Source organism: Erpetoichthys calabaricus, chromosome 9 (assembly GCF_900747795.2).
Source record: "Erpetoichthys calabaricus chromosome 9, fErpCal1.3, whole genome shotgun sequence".
Classification (NCBI taxonomy): domain Eukaryota; kingdom Metazoa; phylum Chordata; class Cladistia; order Polypteriformes; family Polypteridae; genus Erpetoichthys; species Erpetoichthys calabaricus.
In genome coordinates this window covers 187,526,732-187,547,147 of record NC_041402.2, presented here as the reverse complement: position 1 = coordinate 187,547,147, position 20,416 = coordinate 187,526,732, and the positions used below count along the sequence as shown (strand labels likewise).

The 20,416-nt window shown below is 43.7% G+C and overlaps 1 protein-coding gene across 2 annotated transcripts in view; it reads left to right on the top strand.

The window, feature by feature from the left end:
- Positions 1-17,590, top strand: part of kmt2a (lysine (K)-specific methyltransferase 2A) — a 58,243-nt gene extending 40,653 nt beyond the window's left edge. Inside the window, exons 14-36 of one of the 2 annotated variants that reach the window (XM_028808642.2) lie at positions 69-182; positions 263-447; positions 575-745; positions 822-932; positions 1,554-1,627; positions 1,736-1,917; positions 2,007-2,113; positions 2,199-2,336; positions 2,594-2,752; positions 2,831-2,948; positions 3,044-3,122; positions 3,201-3,358; positions 3,440-3,571; positions 4,153-7,633; positions 7,712-7,780; positions 10,900-10,976; positions 11,060-11,185; positions 11,262-11,336; positions 11,416-11,590; positions 13,872-13,979; positions 14,077-14,160; positions 15,908-16,037; positions 16,123-17,590. In XM_028808642.2, coding sequence (XP_028664475.1) covers positions 69-182; positions 263-447; positions 575-745; positions 822-932; positions 1,554-1,627; positions 1,736-1,917; positions 2,007-2,113; positions 2,199-2,336; positions 2,594-2,752; positions 2,831-2,948; positions 3,044-3,122; positions 3,201-3,358; positions 3,440-3,571; positions 4,153-7,633; positions 7,712-7,780; positions 10,900-10,976; positions 11,060-11,185; positions 11,262-11,336; positions 11,416-11,590; positions 13,872-13,979; positions 14,077-14,160; positions 15,908-16,037; positions 16,123-16,398 — 6,329 coding nt within the window. In that variant the 3' untranslated portion in view covers positions 16,399-17,590. Of the gene's footprint in view, positions 1-68; positions 183-262; positions 448-574; positions 746-821; positions 933-1,553; positions 1,628-1,732; positions 1,918-2,006; positions 2,114-2,198; positions 2,337-2,593; positions 2,753-2,830; positions 2,949-3,043; positions 3,123-3,200; positions 3,359-3,439; positions 3,572-4,152; positions 7,634-7,711; positions 7,781-10,899; positions 10,977-11,059; positions 11,186-11,261; positions 11,337-11,415; positions 11,591-13,871; positions 13,980-14,076; positions 14,161-15,907; positions 16,038-16,122 lie in introns of both variants that reach the window. The other variant, XM_028808641.2, reaches the window with a different exon arrangement.
- The last annotated feature ends 2,826 nt before the right edge of the window (positions 17,591-20,416 follow it).

Sequence of the window (20,416 nt, the reverse complement as noted above, 5' to 3'; positions counted from 1 at the left end):
TTTTGTACCTTGCTATCTCTCTGATTGTCATCTACCAAGGACTCTCATGCCTTTTCTCCCTCTCTTAGGAAACTTTTGTCCTCTGTGTGACAAGTGCTATGATGATGATGACTATGAAAGCAAAATGATGCAGTGTGGCAAATGTGACCGCTGGGTGCATGCCAAGTGTGAAAATCTAACAGGTGGGGGCATATGGTGCAAGGAAAGGAGGCTCTTGGTCCAGCTTGATATTCTGTTCTCTGAATGTGCTTCACTTTTCCAGATGAAATGTATGAAATGCTTTCTAATCTGCCTGAAAGCATCGCCTACATGTGCATCAACTGCACTGACCAGCACCCAGCAGAGTGGAGAACAGCCCTGGAGACAGAGCTACAGGGTTCAGTGCGGCGAGTCCTCACTGCATTGCTGAATTCTCGCACCACTACGCACTTGTTGCGCTATCGACAAGTAAGGGCCAAACCTGAGAGATGTGGACCCTTTGTCTACTGTATCACTTTAAATTAACTCTCTTCCACTCTCTCTCTCTTTCTCTCTCTCTCTCTTACCACCCCTTTCCCCACCCGGACCCCCACAGTCAGTAAAGCCTCCTGAGCTGAACCCAGAAACAGAGGAGACACTGCCATCCCGCAGCTCGCCTGAGGGTCCGGATCCCCCAGTGCTTACTGAGGTTCTCCCGCAGTGCGAGTCTCCCCTTGATCTGGAGGGTGTCAAGAAGAAGATGGATCAGGGCCAGTATGCTTCAGTGGTAAGAAAAACTTCTTTTGCCTCTCCTCAGGCATCCTGTCACTGCAGACACGCTTATCCAATTCTTTCTGGTACAGCTGGAGTTCAGTGATGACATTGTCAAAATTATCCAGACTGCAATAAACTGTGATGGAGGGCAACTTGAGAACAAAAAGGCCAACAGCATGGTGAAATCCTTCTTCTTACGGGTGAGTCTGTTGGGTGGAGTTGGTAAATATGTTGATTAGTGGATTTCTTCTGTTTTAGTGATTATGGCCACAGTTGTTGATGTTCCCTGTTTTATCTCCTATTTCTATAGAAAATTTTGAGTGTTCTCAAGTCTTTTCTCTGGGTTTCTGTTGGTTGTGAGGTCTTGGGGTGCAGTGGAATCTTGTTTAGTTTGTTTCGCACATGCCCACAGTTAAGTCCTTTTTTTGGGTCAGTTAGATACTTCAATAATTTGTACGAATCAGTAAAATGTGCAGGTCCTAATTCGCAGAATACATTGATCAGGGCAAAGCCAATGTGCATCCATCAGTCTTGGATGGCTTAGGTCCATAAAATGTTCAGAGGGCAGATGAGATCAAATACTTCATATGGGTCCTTGGATTGTGGGTGGAATGGTAAAGCGTTGCATGAGGTGAGCATGAAAGTGTTGGACAGTTTAGGCAGAGCCCATTTCTAGTACTTTTGTATAGACCAAGGGTAACATAATTTTGCAAGGTGGTAGTCCTCATTTATTTAAGAGGTACAGTATCATTACGTCCATTTTTGTTTGAATATCTTGCTTTATCATCTTCATTCCTCTCATTTTCTTGTCCACATTGCAGCAAATGGAGAGAGTTTTTCCGTGGTTCAATGTCAGAGAATCCAGATTCTGGGAACCAAACAAAGTTTCTTCAAAGTAAGTGAAGTTAAGCTATAGAGTCAATCATCTTGGTTGTATACAAAGCTGTTTTGGGGTACTGTGACTGTTGCTAACAGTCTTAATCTACTATCTGTCCCACAGCAGTTGTCTTCACCCAAATGCGGTACTGCCCCCCTCACTAGACCATAACTACGCACAGTTGCAGGAACGTGAAGAAGGCAGCAGGCCTGAACTACTCGCTGTCATGAAAAAAATCATCCCAGCTCCCAAAGCCACCGAGTCTCTGTCTCCTCCTTCAGCGACCCATTCTCCAGTAGATGGACATGGTACAAAAAGGCAACAGGGTTGAAGGAGTTTGCATTCTCTGCCCACATGTAGGTACAATATTGATATTTCTCTCATTCTCCACTGTTAGGTTCTTATCGGAGTCGTGAGCAGAGTCCAGAGTTAGCCCCACCACCTGGAGTGGATGATGACCGGCAGTGTGTGCTGTGTTTGAAGTATGGTGATGACAACAGCAATGTGAGTGTGAAATACAGTACTTTTCTCTACCACCTACTCCTGTCAAAGCAATTTAGATTGACCTTGCTTTGTTCCTTTCCTGCAGGATGGCGGCCGGCTACTCTATATTGGCCAGAATGAGTGGACGCATGTCAATTGTGCCCTATGGTCAGCAGAGGTTTTTGAAGATGACGATGGCTCTTTGAAGAATGTACACATGGCAGTGGTGCGGGGAAAGCAACTGGTAAGTGTTTTCTTAAATTATCTTCTAGACGTTGTGTTGCAGGGAGGAGAAAAGTTCCTGGAGCAAGTCAGATGTGAGTGTCAAAGTGAAAGGAAGAAATGCAACTAAAATCCAGCCTTATTCCCCTCTTTGTTTGAACAGAGGTGTGGGTTAATTCCAGTGCTAAGGAAATTATTCCATTTATTGATAGTATCGTGTTTTAAGGAACTGTGGTTGTGAGAAATGCTAATTTGGACACATCTGTCTTTTTTTCTTAGCGATGTGAGCACTGCCAGCGTCCTGGTGCCACAGTTGGCTGTTGCCTAACATCTTGCACCAGTAATTACCACTTTATGTGTGCCCGGTTAAAGAACTGTGTCTTCCTGGAGGACAAAAAGGTCTACTGCCAGCGGCATCGTGATTTAGTCAAAGGGGAGGTAAGTATCCATCCATTGACTACAAGCCATGCCCTTCATTTTTAGCTTTGCTTGCCTCATTATGCTTGCTCTTTCCAGGTTCTTTCTGACTCTGGGTTTGAGGTTAGTCGGCGAATTTTAGTTGACTTTGAAGGCATCAGTTTGAGGAGGAAATTTCTCAATGGCTTGGAGCCAGAGAATATACGAATAATGATAGGTGAGTGTGCCCATCCTCCTACTCAATGTCGAACATAGCAGACAGTCCTGGCCTGGTCTCTAGAAGCTTCATTATTGTTTCACGTTTGTTTGCAGGCTCCATGAAAATTGATTGCCTTGGGATTCTAACCAGCCTCTCGGACTGTGAGCAGAAGCTTTTCCCTGTTGGCTATCAGTAAGTTGTCACCTGCTAAATTCCAAGCAGACACTGATGCCGTTTTCTGCTCTTAGCTATGCCGTTTTGTCTTTGCAGGTGCTCACGAGTGTACTGGAGTACACAGGATGCTCGCAAGCGCTGTGTATACACATGCAAGATTGTAGTTTGCTGCCCTCCAGTGGTGGAACCTGACATTAACAGCACTGTTCAACATGAGAACAATAGGACCATCCGTCACAGCCCAGCAGCCACAGGTAAGTTGGAGCAAGCATTTTTGACATGACCTTTCTCCATTTTGCACAACAGAAACCAATTTATGTGCTCCTTTGCCACAGATAATCTGCCAGTTGCCTCTGTGCCAACAGCAGCAAACAAGCCAGCCCATAAAGTGGCAGGTGGGGCTTACTGGAACAGGAAAACAGGTCACTTGCTTCGCTCTCCAGGCTCTAGGCCACTACCATCAGCAGGTAATGCTTATCTTTCAATTTTAAAGCAATTTTGCATTTTTTTCTAATAGGTTAATTGAAAGTGTAGGTTAAGATTTTCAAAAAGTATTATATATCAAGTCTTTTTTTATGACTGAAATTTGGAAACAATACTTGCAGTCATAAGGGAGTCAAACAACTGTATCAGAAACTGGGAGACAAATACACTGACTTTAGAAAATAAGGGAATAAATTGAACAGGCAAGTAAAACCCACAGCTCTCACCCATTCCTGTGTACTTGAAATGTCCAAAATAACCCTAAGCTTATATTTGGAGATCTCCAAGGTGCTACAGTTTTCTGTGGTCCTTTGTTTAGAAAATCACAGTGGATCATGAACATTTGCTTTCTTTTTTCATGATTTTCTTGTTACATTGATCAGCAGGGCAGCCAGCATACAACCGTCCAGCAACTCTTACTCAAGAAAGCAAATGAACTGTGGTTGGTGCTGGCACACAACTGAATAGGAAGAATTTTAAGTCCCAATATGTAACTGTTTAGAAGGATTATCAGGGTGGGAAGAAGGGGTGACCCTCTTCAATCTGTTTGTCTGTTTCCTCATAGGAAGCCCCACGCCAGTGATGCATGAGATTGTGACGGTTGGAGACCCCCTGCTCAACTCAAGTCTGAAGAAAATTGGTTCTAGACGACATAGCACATCCTCTCTTAGTCCTTGCCCTGCTAAGACTCATGTGACTATTACACCACAGCAGCTAGTGAGCCCTGTATCACGACCAGCTACTTCCTCTCCTCCAAAAGAGGAAGGTGCTCCTCAAAGCCCTATCACAGCCCAAAAGAACCAGTTGCGTCTAGCAGGCCATTTAGAGGGGACAGACAGGACAAGAACTGTAGAGCAATCCCCTCCTTCAGTGGCCAAAGTTGTAGGCCCAAGGAATGAAAAAGGTAGGGTGATGATGGCTAGTGAGCCTGTCCAAGCAGCACCTCTAAGAGATGTCAACTCAGATGAAGCAGAAGATGGGGGACATGTGGGTGCAGCTTTCCTGAATTCTGGCAAGGAGCTCTCTGCTAATCGATCATCAAATATGCCAGTCAAAGGGAGCAGGAAAGCAACTGAGAGCAGGCAGCCTGATGACTCTCCTCCTGCACCGTGCACTCCAGGTTCCCACAACAGCAAAGACAAGCGCAGCAAATTGAGGGCATCCAGAGAGACCTTGAAAGAAAAGGAAAGGCCAGCTCAGGCTGGTGCTGCATCCTCACCAGATGTCAAACTCGGCAACTTGGAGGGATGTGTGCCAGAACCACCAGAGCCCAATCGGAAGCGCACAGTCAAGGTGACCCTGACACCTTTAAAGATGGATTCTGATAGCAGCAAACCCCTACAGTCCTCCTCTTCACTGCCTTGTGCCCTCCCCTTCTCATCTGACGAACACCAGGAGAGTCACTATCAAAAAGATGACCTCTGTCACAGCAACAAGTGCCAGGAGGATGATGGCACTGTATCTGTGAAACGGCGGTATCCTCGCCGCAGTGCCCGTGCCAGATCTAATATGTTCTTTGGTCTCACACCCTTCTATGGTGTCCGCTCCTATGGGGAGGAGGACATTCCTTTCTTCAACAGTGGGGACAAAAAGAGGAGCAGTGGAGGGGTGAGCAGGCGCTCGGCAGAGGGTCAGGTAGATGGGGCAGATGACATTAGCACCTCATCCTCGGATGGAAGTTGTGAAGAGGAGGACGAAGAGTTGCGGGGTGCTCCTTGCAAAGATGAAGACTCTTTTTATTACAGCTTCACTCGCACAGTCATTAATCCTAGTGGTGCCCGGTTCTTGGAGGAGGAGCTGCTTGATGACGGATGTAGAAGACGAGAGCTGGGGCTGCCACAGATTGGCCAGCTGGATGGAGTGGACGATAGCTCTGAGAGTGATGCTAGCATCAGCACCACTGGCACTTCCACCTCTGCAAACAAAGTGCCTCCAACCAGTAGTAAGAGGAAGAGCAAAGAGGCCCGTGTGGAAAAGATGGACCTGGAAGGGAGTGAGCCCAGGGTTAAGGAACCAACCGGCAGTAGTACCAGCAAGAAGGACTGCTTGCCTCTTGGGGGTGTTGAGGCTCAGCTGTCCCTCAATGCTGAACTGCTGAAGTCAGACTCTGATAACACCAACAGCGATGACTGTGGCAACATTCTTCCCTCTGACATCATGGAATTTGTACTTAACACCCCATCCTTGCAGACTCTGGGCCAGAGAGCCGAGTCATCCTCCTCAGAGCTGCTGTCGTTGGATGAAGGTTTTGGGCTAGATGGGAACAGAGGAAAAGACATGGGGCTCTTTGAGGACTTTCCCCAGCCACTGCCCTCTGCTGAGCCTGGGGAGGGTGGAGTTAGTGCCACCATAGCAGGGGAGGAGCAGTTTGAGCTTCCTCTGGAACTACCCTCTGACCTGTCTGTTTTGACAACCCGTAGCCCAGCTGTAACCAACCAAAACCATGGTGGCCTAATGACGGATGGCCCTGAGCGACCTATCCTGGCTTTGGCTACTGACGATTCCGTAGATAAGAACTCTGACAAGCAGCCTGTTTCAGCCCCCAGCGAGCTCCAGCAGGGTGGAGAGAGCCAGGCCTCAGATGGGCATATGACCCCAGAACACTTCATCCAAGGCCAAGGAACAACTGAGCACATGGGCAGCCCGGCTTGCGGACAAGTGGGAGAACCAGTCACTCAGGATTTAGCCAGGAGTTCAGGAACCCCTGGGCTGCAGGTCCCTACCTCTCCAACCGTTCAGAAGTACTTGACATGCCCTACAGAAAATGTAGGAACAGCCCAGGTAGCTAGCACAGCAGTTCAGACCTCAGCCACACACCTCAAACCTGGCACTGAAAAGTTGATTGTTGTGAACCAGCATATGCAGCCGCTCTACGTCCTACAGACCCTTCCCAACGGTGTCACTCAACAGATACAGTTGGCACCACCAATGGATGCAATGGCCTTTGCAGCCGGCCTGAGTCCTGGAATGGCTGCTTCACCACTGTTACCACTTACCCACCACTCTCAACTTCACTCTTTTGCTGGAGGAGCCCAGACCACCTTCCAACCTGGCCTTCCGAGCTCGGCGCCTGGTCTTCTAATTGGGGATACATCTATTTTGGTGTCTGATTCCAGTCAGCGCGCAGACCTTGCTGCTAATACATCTGCTGTATTGCCACCTACCACTGGCAGCTCTCCACCAGTAACCAGTGCCAGCCACGGTAAGAAGCGTCCTATTTCACGACTGCAGCCGCGCAAGGTAAAGAAACCGGCACGCTCTGCAGCCTCGACTGCAGTAACCTCTACAGAAGTTATGCCAAACATGACGGTTATTAATTTTTCCTCACCAATGTCTGCCAGTGTGCCCAATCCAGCTGCAGGCCACCGAACAGTGCCCAACATTATCAAACGGCCCAAGTCAGGTCTTATGTATTTTGAGTCTGTGTCATCCCTGGGAGCACCACCTGCTGTCCTTGGCCAGGACTCCTCATCGCACCTTGTGACGCCTGGCCAGTCAATGCTTAATGTGGTTCCTATGCCTCCTGCTGTGACACAAAATCCAGGACCCTTGGGCTCCACTGAGCTGAGTAGCTCTATAGGCAACATACTCTTAAAAGCTAGCCAGCAGAATTTGGGAATTTCCGAACAAGTTGCGCTGCAGCCCAGCACCAGCAACTTCTCCCCTCTTGGCAGCTCAGCAACAGCAGATAGCGACAGTGGTTGTGTCCTTCCTTCTTCAGCAGAGCAAGATGGCCAGTACCAACTGCAGTGCCAGCAGTTAAGTCCACTCCTGGATAGTGTCTGCCCCCTTCTGCCAAGTAGCCTGCCACAGGAGAATACCCAAACTTGCATGCAAATCTCTGCTCCAGCTGCTAGCACCTTGGTTTCTCTAAACCAACCACAGAGCTCTGAAGCTCTAGCCGCTACCAAAGGAAAGCCCAAATCCAAACGTATTCAGCCCATTCCGGATAAAGGCAGCAGCAAGAAGCTCAAGTCATGCCACACCAAGGACAGAACTGCCAAAGCAGACCATGAGAGTGACATCAAGGCAGGGACCAGCAGCAGGTACTGTCCCTGTCTGTTCTTGGGGTGCTCTGGGGTCATTTTGCTACCAGTGTAACCATTTCTTTTGTGAATCTGCAGCCAACCAGTTCCCAACATGAAAAATTCCACAGAGAAGAGTGATCCTCTGCAAAAGGGCGAGCCAAAATTGTGAGTATGCCCTTTTAACCGCTCATTCCAAAAGTGACACTCCTGTATGATCCATTTCAGTCTTCCGCCCTAATATTTTCATTTGCTTATTGCAAGTCATCACTCTTTGGGAGCCCTACATTTGTCATACTTTTATTACACTTTTCATGAGCACTTGTTGTCCATGTCCTTACCTGCCTGAGTTTCGGTATCCAGGAGTGGATCTGTATGTTTGTCCACAAGACTTCTGGGAGGCTGAACTCTCACACTTAATAGCATTTCAGGCACATTTGTGAAGGACAGGAAACTGGACAGAAGAGGCCTTACCATCTGGATCCCTTTGCACTTAAAAGCACACTTGATTAGTCACTGTTACAATACAGTTTTGTCTTTTTTATGTGTCAAATGATCGATGATAGATTAGCAGACAGTCATCCCAATTTGGGGGGGGGGGGGGGTGGGATTTCCCCCTGAAAAATCCCCACCAACAGTCATCTCTTTCCACCTTGGGGAATCGTCAGTGCAGGTCATAGTGGAGCAGTGGCGTTTGCTTAAACTACCCACAGAGACCCATTGCAAGACCCTTCACAAACTGTATGCAACCCTTTTTGATTACAATTGTGAATTGCAGCTCTTCGACCCAAAATAGGACAACACGTGACCCCCATAGTTTAAGAACCTATGGCTTCAAGAACTGTACTCCTGTCGGGATTCATGGTTGTGGCACTCAGCATCCTGATAGTTGTCTCTGAAAGGGCTGCACAAATATTTTAACCGAAGCCCAGGGTTTGCTTGAAAGCCTTCACTTGCTGAAAGAACGTAACCTGCATGATCACAGCTTATTAAGTTAACTTATTAATCATTGCTAAATGTCAACAAACAACAAGACCACTTCAGCGAGGTAATACCCAAACTTAATAGTTAAAATAATGTTTGTTTGCAGAAAAATCAGGCATAAATGTTAGGTTTGAAAAACATACAACCTACATGACTGAAGTCAGGGTCACACAGCAAGCTTCATATCAGTTAGCTACAGCTTTAGCTGCTGCAATCATTGTCATTTTAAGCCAGGTTTGTGACACTTGACAGTATAGGGATGGTAGATGGCAAATCCGACGGAGTCTTCTCTTTCTGGCATTTATTATATCTCTGAAAATGCTTTATAATATCCTCCCCATTATTGGGTGAACTTCATGGCTATTTTTAATAGAAGAAATCAGTTGATGTCGGACAACCGACAGCTTCCCTTCAGTAGTGAAGTTACATTCACCTGTATAAGAATGTAGCAAATAAAACTTTGACTGGAGACAGACAGATTGAACTTTATTTGCCACAGGGGGGAAATTTGGCTTTTTACAGATGCTTTTTAAATAAATAAAGTAAAAAGGTAGATAAGTAAGTAAATAAATACATACACATACTTTGCTCTGAACACACACCAGAATGACGATAAAGAAAGAAAAATTCTGACTTTGCTGTCACACTCCTCACTATTCAGACCTATTGCTGTTGGTATAAAGGACCTCCCCCCCACCTTTCGTGTTTCTTCCCACACTTCTGCTGAATAATTTGTTGACTGAAACTCCTCAGCGTTGGTGTGTCAGAGAGAGGATGTGCAGCATTGTTCATAACGTCACTCCGTTTTGTTTTAATTCCTTCCCCTCCTACCTCCAGGAAGTCCAAAGTGTGTCCTATAACAGCCTACACTTACAATTAGCTTGTTGATTCGGTGGCCTTCAGTTGAAGTGATGTTACCAGTCCAGCACACCAAAGCATTCCCAATTACCTATTTCATATTTTTTCACAAACATATATACACACTGGTTAGTTTTTTTTTTCTGAGCTTAAATTTATGTATAGATAACCTAATAACATTCTTAATATTTTAAAGTTATCTTCCCAGAATTCTTTAATCTATTTGCATGCATTTCAAAGTCTTACCGTATCTTCTGGAAACCATTCTTTGAATCATTAATTCTGTAACTCCCTTGTGACCTATGAAATAATGTTAGCTTTCCTGTATGAGCTCTGGCACATAGTTCTTTCACTTCAAAGCTACATATATTCAAATAGCCTTGTTATAGTCATATAGTTTACTGTCACTCTGCATTACACCCTGACTTAGTTCCATCGATTACTAATGTATCCATTTGCAATCACTACACAACCAAGTTCACAATTTATTTTCACAAAAGTACACATTTAAAAGTCTGCCATGATGAATTCTGCCTCCTTATGAAGCCTTTGGTATGGCCTTTATCATTTAGCTTTTAATCCCGTGAATGTTTCTATTGCTCACAAGTCAGTTGCTTATACCAGGCACTGACTGCTTGAGGCCAGGTATGCCAGCATTGCAGTTCTAACAAGCATTTCTTATCTGTATTTGATGTTGGGGAATGTGAACCTTACATTGCCTTCAAAAGCAATTCTGATTAATCCTTATTACATCGAAGTGGGACACTACACTTGAAAACACTTCCAGTACTCCTTTTACCATCTTATCTTTGTTGTTTTACTCTCTTGCCTCTATGAGGACCAAGGCTGGATTCATGGAAACAATCTCAAGTTACTGGCATCACATAATGCACATGTCAGGTATCCGGTCATATATTCACAATGTGCAGCACACATTAATTTCTTGCTAAATTATTGTTAGATAAATGCTTCTGGGCTCTCGGAGCAGTGCACAAGCAACTTTACACAGAATCGATCTTTTCTGTTGAAGACTTGTAAATGATGAGGAGAGGCATAACTTCAATTCTAAAGTTTGACTCCTTGTGAAAGCACTTTCAGTTCATGTACTGCTCTTATTTTCTGAAAGTATTTCTTTAACAGTATTTTAACAAAAAAAATTAATGAATTTTAGATGCTGTAAGCTGGATAACTGACATGTGGATTATGTAACATGAAGCTTTTTTATGACTGTATTAATATTGTTTGCTGTTATCCAGTGGTGGTCCCCATAGATGCCTATATACTATCAGAAGCTTTTATTATCTCCGTTCTACATGAAAACATGAGATTGAACATTTTTCTTGGCCATCACTACAACCCACATGGGTTAAGTAATGGATACATATAATTTTTGGGTGGAATATTCATTTAAGGTAAACTAATTAACATTTCATCTGCTGTTGCAGAAACACCCAAAATCTTCTGAAGGAACCTGAGACCACAGAAAATGCGAAAGGAAAGCAAGGGAAGATCCAGGAGTTGGGTGAGGAATCTTCCAAATGGTCTTCAATTTTCTCAATATTGATGCACATGAAAAGTAACACTGTTGTTCTGCTATGTCTCTAGGGGCCCGTGCAGATCATGAGGCTTCTCCCTCCAAACAGCAGCATCATCACAAGGTAATAAAAGGTCTCATGTTTGAGATCTGCAGTGATGATGGTGGCTTCAAGGTCTGCTCAGAGAGCATTGAGGGTGAGTTTGCTGATTTGCTGGAGCAGAGGGGCCTTATTCTACATCTACATGTTCTCATCACAAATCTCCTTTGCAGATGCATGGAAATCCCTGACTGACAAGGTCCAAGAAGCAAGATCCAATGCCCGCCTTCGGCAGCTCTCCTTTGATGGTTAGTATTGTTCTTATGTGCTGCTTGCCGACTAGTTTTTCTTGGTCATTCCTTACCGAGCTTGTTGTTTTCTTGGCAGGTGTCAGTGGCCTCCGCATGCTGGGTGTTATCCATGATGCCGTCCTCTTTCTGATTGAGCAGCTGTATGGCACTAAACACTGTAGGAAATACAAGTTTCGCTTCCATAAGCCTCAAGAGTCTGACGAGCCACCCCTAAACCCACATGGTGCAGCCAGAGCTGAAGTAAACCAGAGGTATGTAGATGGGCTTATTTGGTATAACTAAAGTAACTGTCATACGTGCAGTCGTAATATAGTATATTACCCAACACCTTAACTACTTCCATACCAAAATCTCTTTTGGATCCTTCTTCAGGAGGTTTTAAAGCACTATGTCTATATCTTGCTAAAAATGTTTTTTGCATGCATACTGAGATTTTTTTTTATCCATACAGATAGTTAACCCTTAAATTGGATTAAGCATGTTTAACAATGTCATATAGTCATGGAATTAATATTTTATATTAACAATATTTTTCGTAAATATAACATTCATTTTCACTGTTATGCTGATGACACCCAGCTCTACCTTGCTAGTAAACCTACCTCCTCTTTTCCACCACCCTCGCTTATTGACTGCATTGCTGAAATTAAATCCTGGTTTTCTGTGAATTTTCTTAAATTAAACAGTGACAAAACTGAGGTTCTCCTCATTGGTTCAAAATCATCAATTTCCAAAACCAATAATTTTTCTCTTATTATTGATAACTCTGTTTTTTCCCCATCATCTCAGGTTAAGAGTGTGGGTGTCATCCTTGACAGTACTCTATACAGTAATCCCTCGCTATATCGCGCTTCGCCTTTCGCGACTTCACTCCATCGCGGATTTTATATGTAAGCATATTTAAATATATATTGCGGATTTTTTGCTGGTTCGCGGATTTCTGCGGACAATGGGTCTTTTAATTTCTGGTACATGCTTCCTCAGTTGGTTTGCCCAGTTGATTTCATACAAGGGACGCTATTGGCAGATGGCTGAGAAGCTACCCAGCTTACTTTTCTCTCTCTCTTGCACTGACTTTCTCTGATCCTGACATAGGGGGATTGAGCAGGGGGGCTGTTCGCACACCTAGACGATACGGACGCTCGTCTAAAAATGCTGAAAGATTATCTTCACGTTGCTATCTTTTGTGCAGCTGCTTCCTGAAACGACATGCTGCACCGTGCTTCGCATACTTAAAAGCTCGAAGGGCACGTATTGATTTTTGATTGAAAAACAAACTCTGTCTCTTTCTCTCTTTCTCTGCTCCTGACGGAGGGGGTGTGAGCTGCCGCCTTCAACAGCTTTGTGCCGCGGTGCTTCGCATACTTAAAAGCAAACCGCCCTATTGATTTGTTTGCTTTTCTCTATCTCTGTGACAGTCACTGCTCCTGACACGCACTCCTTTGAAGAGGAAGATATGTTTGCATTCTTTTAATTGTGAGACGGAACTGACATCTCTGTCTTGTCATGGAGCACAGTTTAAACTTTTGAAAAAGAGACAAATGTTTGTTTGCAGTGTTTGAATAACGTTCCTGTCTCTCTACAACCTCCTGTGTTTCTGCGCAAATCTGTGACCCAAGCATGACAATATAAAAATAACCATATAAACATATGGTTTCTACTTCGCGGATTTTCTTATTTCGCGGGTGGCTCTGGAACGCCACCCCCGCGATGGAGGAGGGATTACTGTATTTCCAATCTCACATTAATAACATCACCCGGTCTGTTACTTCCACCTACGTAATATTAATCGCATTCGCCCTCCCTCACTCCTCATACCACTGCCATTCTTGTTCATAGTCTTGTTACTTCTTGGCTGGACTACTGCAATTCACTCCTCTTTGGTCTCCCTAATAAATCTCTTCATAAGCTTCAGTTAGTCCAGAATTCTGCAGCACATATCATCACTTGAACCCCATCTATTCACCATATTACTCCGGTCTTGCAGCAGCTTCATTGGCTCCCGATCAAGTTTCGAACTGATTTTAAGATTCTGCTATTAACATTTAAGGCCATTCATAACCTCGCCCCTCCATATCAGTCTGACCTTCTTCATGTTGCCATTCCATCCCGTAACCTTAGATCCTCTTCCTCCACCCATCTGATCGTCCCTCCCGCCCGTCTAACCACCACGGGGAGCAGAGCTTTTGGCCGTTCTGCTCCCAAGCTCTGGAATTCATTACCTGTGGAGCTCAGAAACATCAAATCATATTCATTTTTCAAATGCAAACTTAAAACACATCTGTTTAAAATGGCTTTTTCTTTTTCCTTATGATTGTAGTGGTTTTGTTTGGTTTTAATTTTTAGATTTTCTGATGTTTTAAGTTGTTTATAATTGTGTCTTTTATTTATTTGTTCAGTGTCCTTGAGTTCTCTGAAAGGCACCTTGTATAAATAAAATGTATTATTATTATTATTAATAGGAGCATAGGTTCAATGTGGCACTGCTTTTATGACACTGTTCTCACTATAACTTTTCTCTCGCTCATTCAGGCGATCCATGTTTGACATGTTTAATTTTCTCACATCCCGACACCGGCATCCACCTGAGTACAGTCCAAATGATGAAGAGGAAGAGGAAGTACAACTAAAGTCTGCACGGTTAGTTGGTCATCCTGTGGTTATAACACCTGGCACCAAACTATACTTTTGCAGAATCAATGACAATCATTTATTTATTTATTTTCCCCTTGGGCAGGAGAGCCACAAGCTTGGATTTGCCCATGCCCATGCGCTTTAGACACTTGAAGAAAACATCCAAGGAGGCTGTGGGAGTTTACAGGTAAGCTAGCAAAGCTGCTTCTCTCTAGTACAGGAGATGTGGTATAATGGCTAAGAAGCATCAGGTCACAGCTTCAGTCCACACTTGGTGCCAGTCCTCACATGGTTGAAAATATTGATTGCCTGTGCAGAGATGTCATGTCCAGGTAATCTGGCTTAATTTTGCCTTTTTAAGAAATCCATGTTTTGATTTGTGACCCTTAACTTGTGCCGTTTGAATAAGTGCGTTAATAATCAATGTTTGTTTATAATGGCATGTAGCTAGCCAATATTTTTATAAAAGCAATACAAAAAAGATTGGAAAAAATGTCCACAACCAGAAAATGGAAGAATATCAGAAATGTTAAAGAGTATGTTGTCATGGGCAGCTTGTAGATTCAGCAATCTGTCTAATACATGTTCTTTGACACCCAGGTGTAATGGTATCCCTTCCTCTGACATTACTCTGTGGTATGTCTGATTGGCTGTTGTTTATGTCAAACACCCATGTGGGATTCTGAACCTCGTGACATTACTCTCATATGAGTGGCTGGCTATCATAGTGATGGACGGCTCTGCCTAAAAGCTTTAATTGTCATACTTTATCTGTGCAGTCTTGTGCTGTTTCCACTTTTTTACTATTAAGTTGTAAAATGTCTGATCAGCTTAAACATTTTAAAGAGTACCAAATAAATTACAAGAAATAAAAAAAAGAATGTATGGATATAGTCAGGTAAACAAAAGGGAATACACAAATGTGTTTAGGTCATAAGTTATGTTTGGTCACAAAGAGAATGCAATGTGGCGCGTTTCTGTCAAGGCCACTGTAAATTGCTTTTGTAATTTTTGTAGTTCATAGTTTGTCGCAATTCAATTGAGCAAAATTAACAATTTACAACACTGGCAGATTAAAACTTATTTATTTTTTATACACTAGCTGTGTTACCCATCTAAGATGGGTTGAAATCTAAGCAATCAGCGTAACTTCAGCATTGTTTCTCAGCACATCATGCTATGCATACTGTATGTCTCGGTTATATGTCATTTTAGTATAGGATTCGTAAAAGCAGTGTTGATATTTGTGACGTGCCATCTGTTGGAACGACAAATGAAGTGCATTTTATTACTACAAATGTTTGTGATGCGCCGTCTGTAGGAAAGACCAATAGCAAATGGATGGATACACAGACACTTATCCTTTTTTTTTAATGTGGATGGTGTCTGCAGTTCCAAAATGCTGACTTTGCCTTCTCAGTATGGCTTCTATAAACACCAGACTCTCGGAATGCTACTTGGTAACCAAAGATACAGAGCGACAGATGTTTTTCTTTTAACCCAATGGGATGCCGAGAAGCTTTCACTAATCCTTTTAAGTATCTACAGCATTTAGAGTTGGCTTACGTAAAAGACAATTTTTCATAGTCTTCAAATTTATTTATCTGAGCTAGCACTTTAGGATTACAGTATCTACGGGGTGGTGGCTCTGAGGTTTAAGGATATGCACTGGCAATTGGAAGGTTGTCGGTTCGAATCCTGTAAATGCCAAAAGGGACTCTGCTCTGTTGGGCCCTTCAGCAAGGCCCTTAACCTGCAATTGCTGAGCGCTTTGAGTAGTGAGAAAAGCGCTATATAAATGCAAAGAATTATTACTTAAACCACCACCAATGGTGAAGAGCCCTATAATAAAATAAAGCCCTTAATAAAATGAAGTTAAGCTTTTGTTCTTTATGCTTGCCTACCGTCTTAAGTTGTTTTCAACCTTTCACCAGGTCAGCCATCCATGGTAGAGGTCTCTTTTGCAAAAGGAACATCGACGCAGGAGAAATGGTGATTGAATATTCTGGAAATGTGATTCGCTCTTCCTTGACTGACAAGAGGGAGAAGTACTACGACAGCAAGGTGAGATACAGGTCTGCTGGCCTCTGGTGCCAGTCCGCCAGCTCCTGCCTGTTGGGCTTTATCCTGCTCTTTCTATCTTCCACAGGGGATTGGCTGCTATATGTTCCGCATTGATGACTATGAGGTAGTGGATGCCACGATGCATGGCAATGCGGCTCGCTTCATTAACCACTCCTGCGAGCCCAACTGCTATTCTCGAGTCATCCACGTGGATGGGCAGAAGCACATAGTTATCTTCGCAATGCGCAAGATCTACCAAGGCGAGGAGCTCACCTATGACTACAAGTTCCCCATCGAAGATGCCAGTAACAAGCTGCCCTGCAACTGTGGAGCCAAGAAGTGCCGTCGCTTCCTCAACTGAAGTGTGCTACGCTGGCGCCCATTTCTCTATCATCACTGGTATTTTTAACTGGTAATATTCCATGAATTTGTGTGAACTTCTGGTACTGGGACCTGGCTACCAGTGCTAGCCAGACAGCCTGACCTCGCTGTAGAGCACGAGACCTTTTGACTTCTCTGACCCAGGAGGAGAAAGAAACCGTTAGGTAGATGTGTGGACCCGGCTCTGTTTCGCCCTGCCCCACTTTCTAAGAGGCCGCAGTGGGAAAAGGGTATCCTGAAGCTCTGCTCCCGCACGTCGCTCCTTCCATACTAGTTCTGCTTTGCGTTTCATGCTTGTGTTTTTAATAGAAGATGTAAATATGTATATTTTTGTATGAGACAGAAAGCACTTAATTGTGGAAAGCACTTATGAGAACTTTATTTTTTTAACAAGTGAGTTGTATTTATTTTGAGTAATTTTTTTAATTTTATTTTATTACCCTTTTTCTTTTAGAGAGAACATGTTTACGTAGCGGGCAGTTTTAGTCTGACACTTTTTTTGTTTTGTTTTTTTTTTTTTTTCTTTCTCTTGCGTTTGAATGAACTTTAACCCCGCTTTTTCCCCCAGTTTGAATTTGTCTCTTAGAAACTTGGCCGCAGAGCAGCCTTGTTTTTGGAGCTTTCTAAGCCTTCCCAGGTGGATCGTCAACGGGTTATACGGGGAAGGGGGTGAGTCCACCTGGGCAAGGTCATCTTTAGGTGAATGTATATTGGACCCTGGCATCCTAGTAGGGTGCTGGGTACCACTGCCCTCCCAAATTTGGGCACACTGACTTACAAGGGCTTCTTGTTTGACTTTTCCTGTTTTGTTCACTTTGAAAGCAATAGCATGGTAGGTGACTGTGCGAACGGGCTGTGTAAGACCAGATCTCACTTCACACTCCTTGACAATGGAGATGCCGTCTCCGTACATGCCGTATGTGCGGCGTTCGATTCTCCTTGGCCGCCGTAGACTTTGTGTTCCTGCTGCTTCTGCTGCTTTTTCCAGTATCTCACTTCTTGCGTCTTGTGTGCAGCCAGTTCTATTGCCGTACCAATTAGACACCTACATACACATGTCCCCCCCCGTGTGTATACCTGTGCATACATATATATATACATGTGTCAGTGTATTTGGGGGTATTCTGTCTGCCAAATTTGATACCTGTAACAATAAATGTTTATTTTCTTTAGCCTTTTGTATTTTTCTTTTCCTCATTTTACCAATTAAGACCCGGGTGCATGCGCAGGGATTCTGAACTCTTTGAGCTGCGCTCCTTTCTCATTTCAGTTCAAACGAACAATAAAGCTGTCCCTGTCTGGTGTTCCCGTGTCCTCCTCGTTACTCATTTGGGTCTTGAATGCTGGTGGGGGTTTGATTAGGTAGATGCCAAGGGTAACCTTTCAAATCTGTTCATCAACTAGAAAGGAAGAACACAATTGGGAAGCTGCTTGAAGGTTCATTTTGTACAAAATAAATCTGTCATCATGCAAGACTAGCGTTACAGCAAACACGGTAGGTAGCTTCAGATCTCCAACAATGGACACACAAGTTAGAAGCCACTGTTGGACTGTTTCTTAAAAACCTTGAGGGCAGTCCTGGCAGCCTGTACTTTTATTTTCATTTCAAATACATTTCTAAAAGTTGGAACGTATTCTGAAATAATGTAGAAGCTAGTGCCCCTCCAAACAGGAGAAAACGGATATGCCCGCTCCCACTGGACACGGCTGTGCTCCTCCAGTTCTCTCTGCATTCTCCGGTTGGTAAATGAAAGCATTTTCTATAAGTAATGTGTATGGGGACCTGCTTGGCTCTGATGGTGAAAAACCACAGCAGGGACCTGCAGAGAAACAAATGGGCAGAGCGTGGCATGTACAGTCAAAGTAAAAACTGTGTGAATCTCTAGGAATGATCCATATTTATGTCTAATTCCCCTATAAAACATGGTCGTATCTTCGTCAGTCACAATCATGAATAAACAATCTCCTATAACTAAAGACCCACAGATTTTCAGAGTATTTTTGACCATATTGAATGAATCATTCAAACTATGAAACTGAAGGTTGGAAAAAGTAAATGAACCCTAAGCTAATGACTTTTTGAAAAGCTCATTGCAGTCCGAATGTCACACAGCTGGAGTCCATTTAATAAAATGAGTTCAGAGGTGTGGCCCAGAATGACTTTGATTGATCAAAAACACTATAAAGTTTGAGCTTTTGACAAGATGCATATCCAGATGGGAATCACGCCTCACACAAAAGAGCTACGATCGAGAATTGTTAATCTACATAAGGCTGGAAAGGGTTACAAAATCATCTCAAAAGATTTGAGATATTCATCAGTCTACTGTTAGGCAAGTTGTCTATAAATGGAGACAATTTGGTATTGTGGCTACTCTACCTAGAAGTGGGCGCCCTGCCAAGATGACCCCAAGAGCACAACGCAAAGTCAGCAATGAGGTAAAGAAGAACCCTAGAGTGACAGCAAAGGACTTGAAGAAGTCATCAGAAATGGCTAACATCTCTGTTCATGAGTCAACTATACGCAAAACATTGAACAAGAAAGGCGTCCATGGCAGGAAGCCACTGCTATCAAAAAAGAACATTGCTGAACTCCTGAAGTTTGTGAAACAGAACTTGGACACTCCACAACAGTACTGAGAAAATGTTTTGTGGAGTGATAAAACCAAAATTGAACTATTTGGGAGGAACAAGCAGAACTTCATTTGGCGTAAAAAGGGCACTGCATATCAACACAAAAATATCATCCCTACACTAAAGTATGGTGGAGTGAACATCATGATGCATCAGGAACTGGACAGCTTGCCATCATTCAGGGGAAAATGAATTCATAAGTTTAACAACAAATTGTCTGTCTGTCAACTTAAGCTCAGAAGAGGCTGGGTGATGCAACAGGACAATGACCCCAAACATCACAGCAAATCCACAGCACAATGGCTTCAGAAGAACAAACTCGGCCTTTTGGAGTGGCCCAGTCAGAGCCCAGAGCTCAATCCTATTGAGATACTGTGGAATGACTTGAAGAGAGCCATACAAAGAAGACAACCGAACAATATGGAAGAGTTAAGGCAGTTCTGCAGGGAAGAATGGGCTAAAATTCCCCCCACACGATGTGCACGTCTGATCTGAAGTTACAGGAAGCACCTGGTTGAGGTCATTGCTGCCAAAGGAGGGTCAACCAGTTATTAAATCCCAAGGTTCACTTTTTCCGCTACCACTGTGAACGTTGAATGCGTTTGTAAAATAAAGACATGAAAGAGTAGAATGTTTTGTGAGTCACTGGCTTAAGCTCATTGTGTATATCAGTACCTGTGATTTAAAGGAGGATCAGATCACTTTTTATGATCAATTCATTCAGTAATCCAGATAATTCCAAAGGGTTCACATAACTTTGACTGTAGGTAGGCAACTGCCAGGCGAAGCTCAAGTCTTTGAACCTTCAAAGCCCAGCAGTTGGTGTGGCTGTTTATTAGGCTCATCATCCAAAACTTTATAAAAGAATGAATCGAATCGGCTGATGTCATTTCGAGGAGGTCGTTTCAAAGTCTGGGGGCAGTACAGCGGAGGGCTTGGTCACCCATAGAGCCCAGATTAGATTGGGGCTCAACGAGATGGGCAGAATCGGTGGACCTTAGAGGGCGGACAGGAGCAGAGAGATGGAGAAGACACAGGGAGCCAGTTAAGACAGAACAGGATGGGTGTGATGTGCTGTCTTTTGCGGGTCTGAGCCAAATGGAGCTGTGATGACAGCTTGGAAGGGGCACCTGCCAGCAGACTTCCAGTAGTTGACGCGGAATGTCATAAACGTGCAGACAAGTGCCTCAGCATTGGAAAAGAACAAGAATGTGCAAACACAGAAAAATATTACGGAGATGGTGGAAGTAAGAAAGATTCGTAAAGTGCCAGTGTGACCGCGTTGTTCTGAATTGTAAAAACTTACAATTACAAAAACACAAAAGACGTTTGTTCCAGTCTTCCGCTTTCTTCCAATATACACC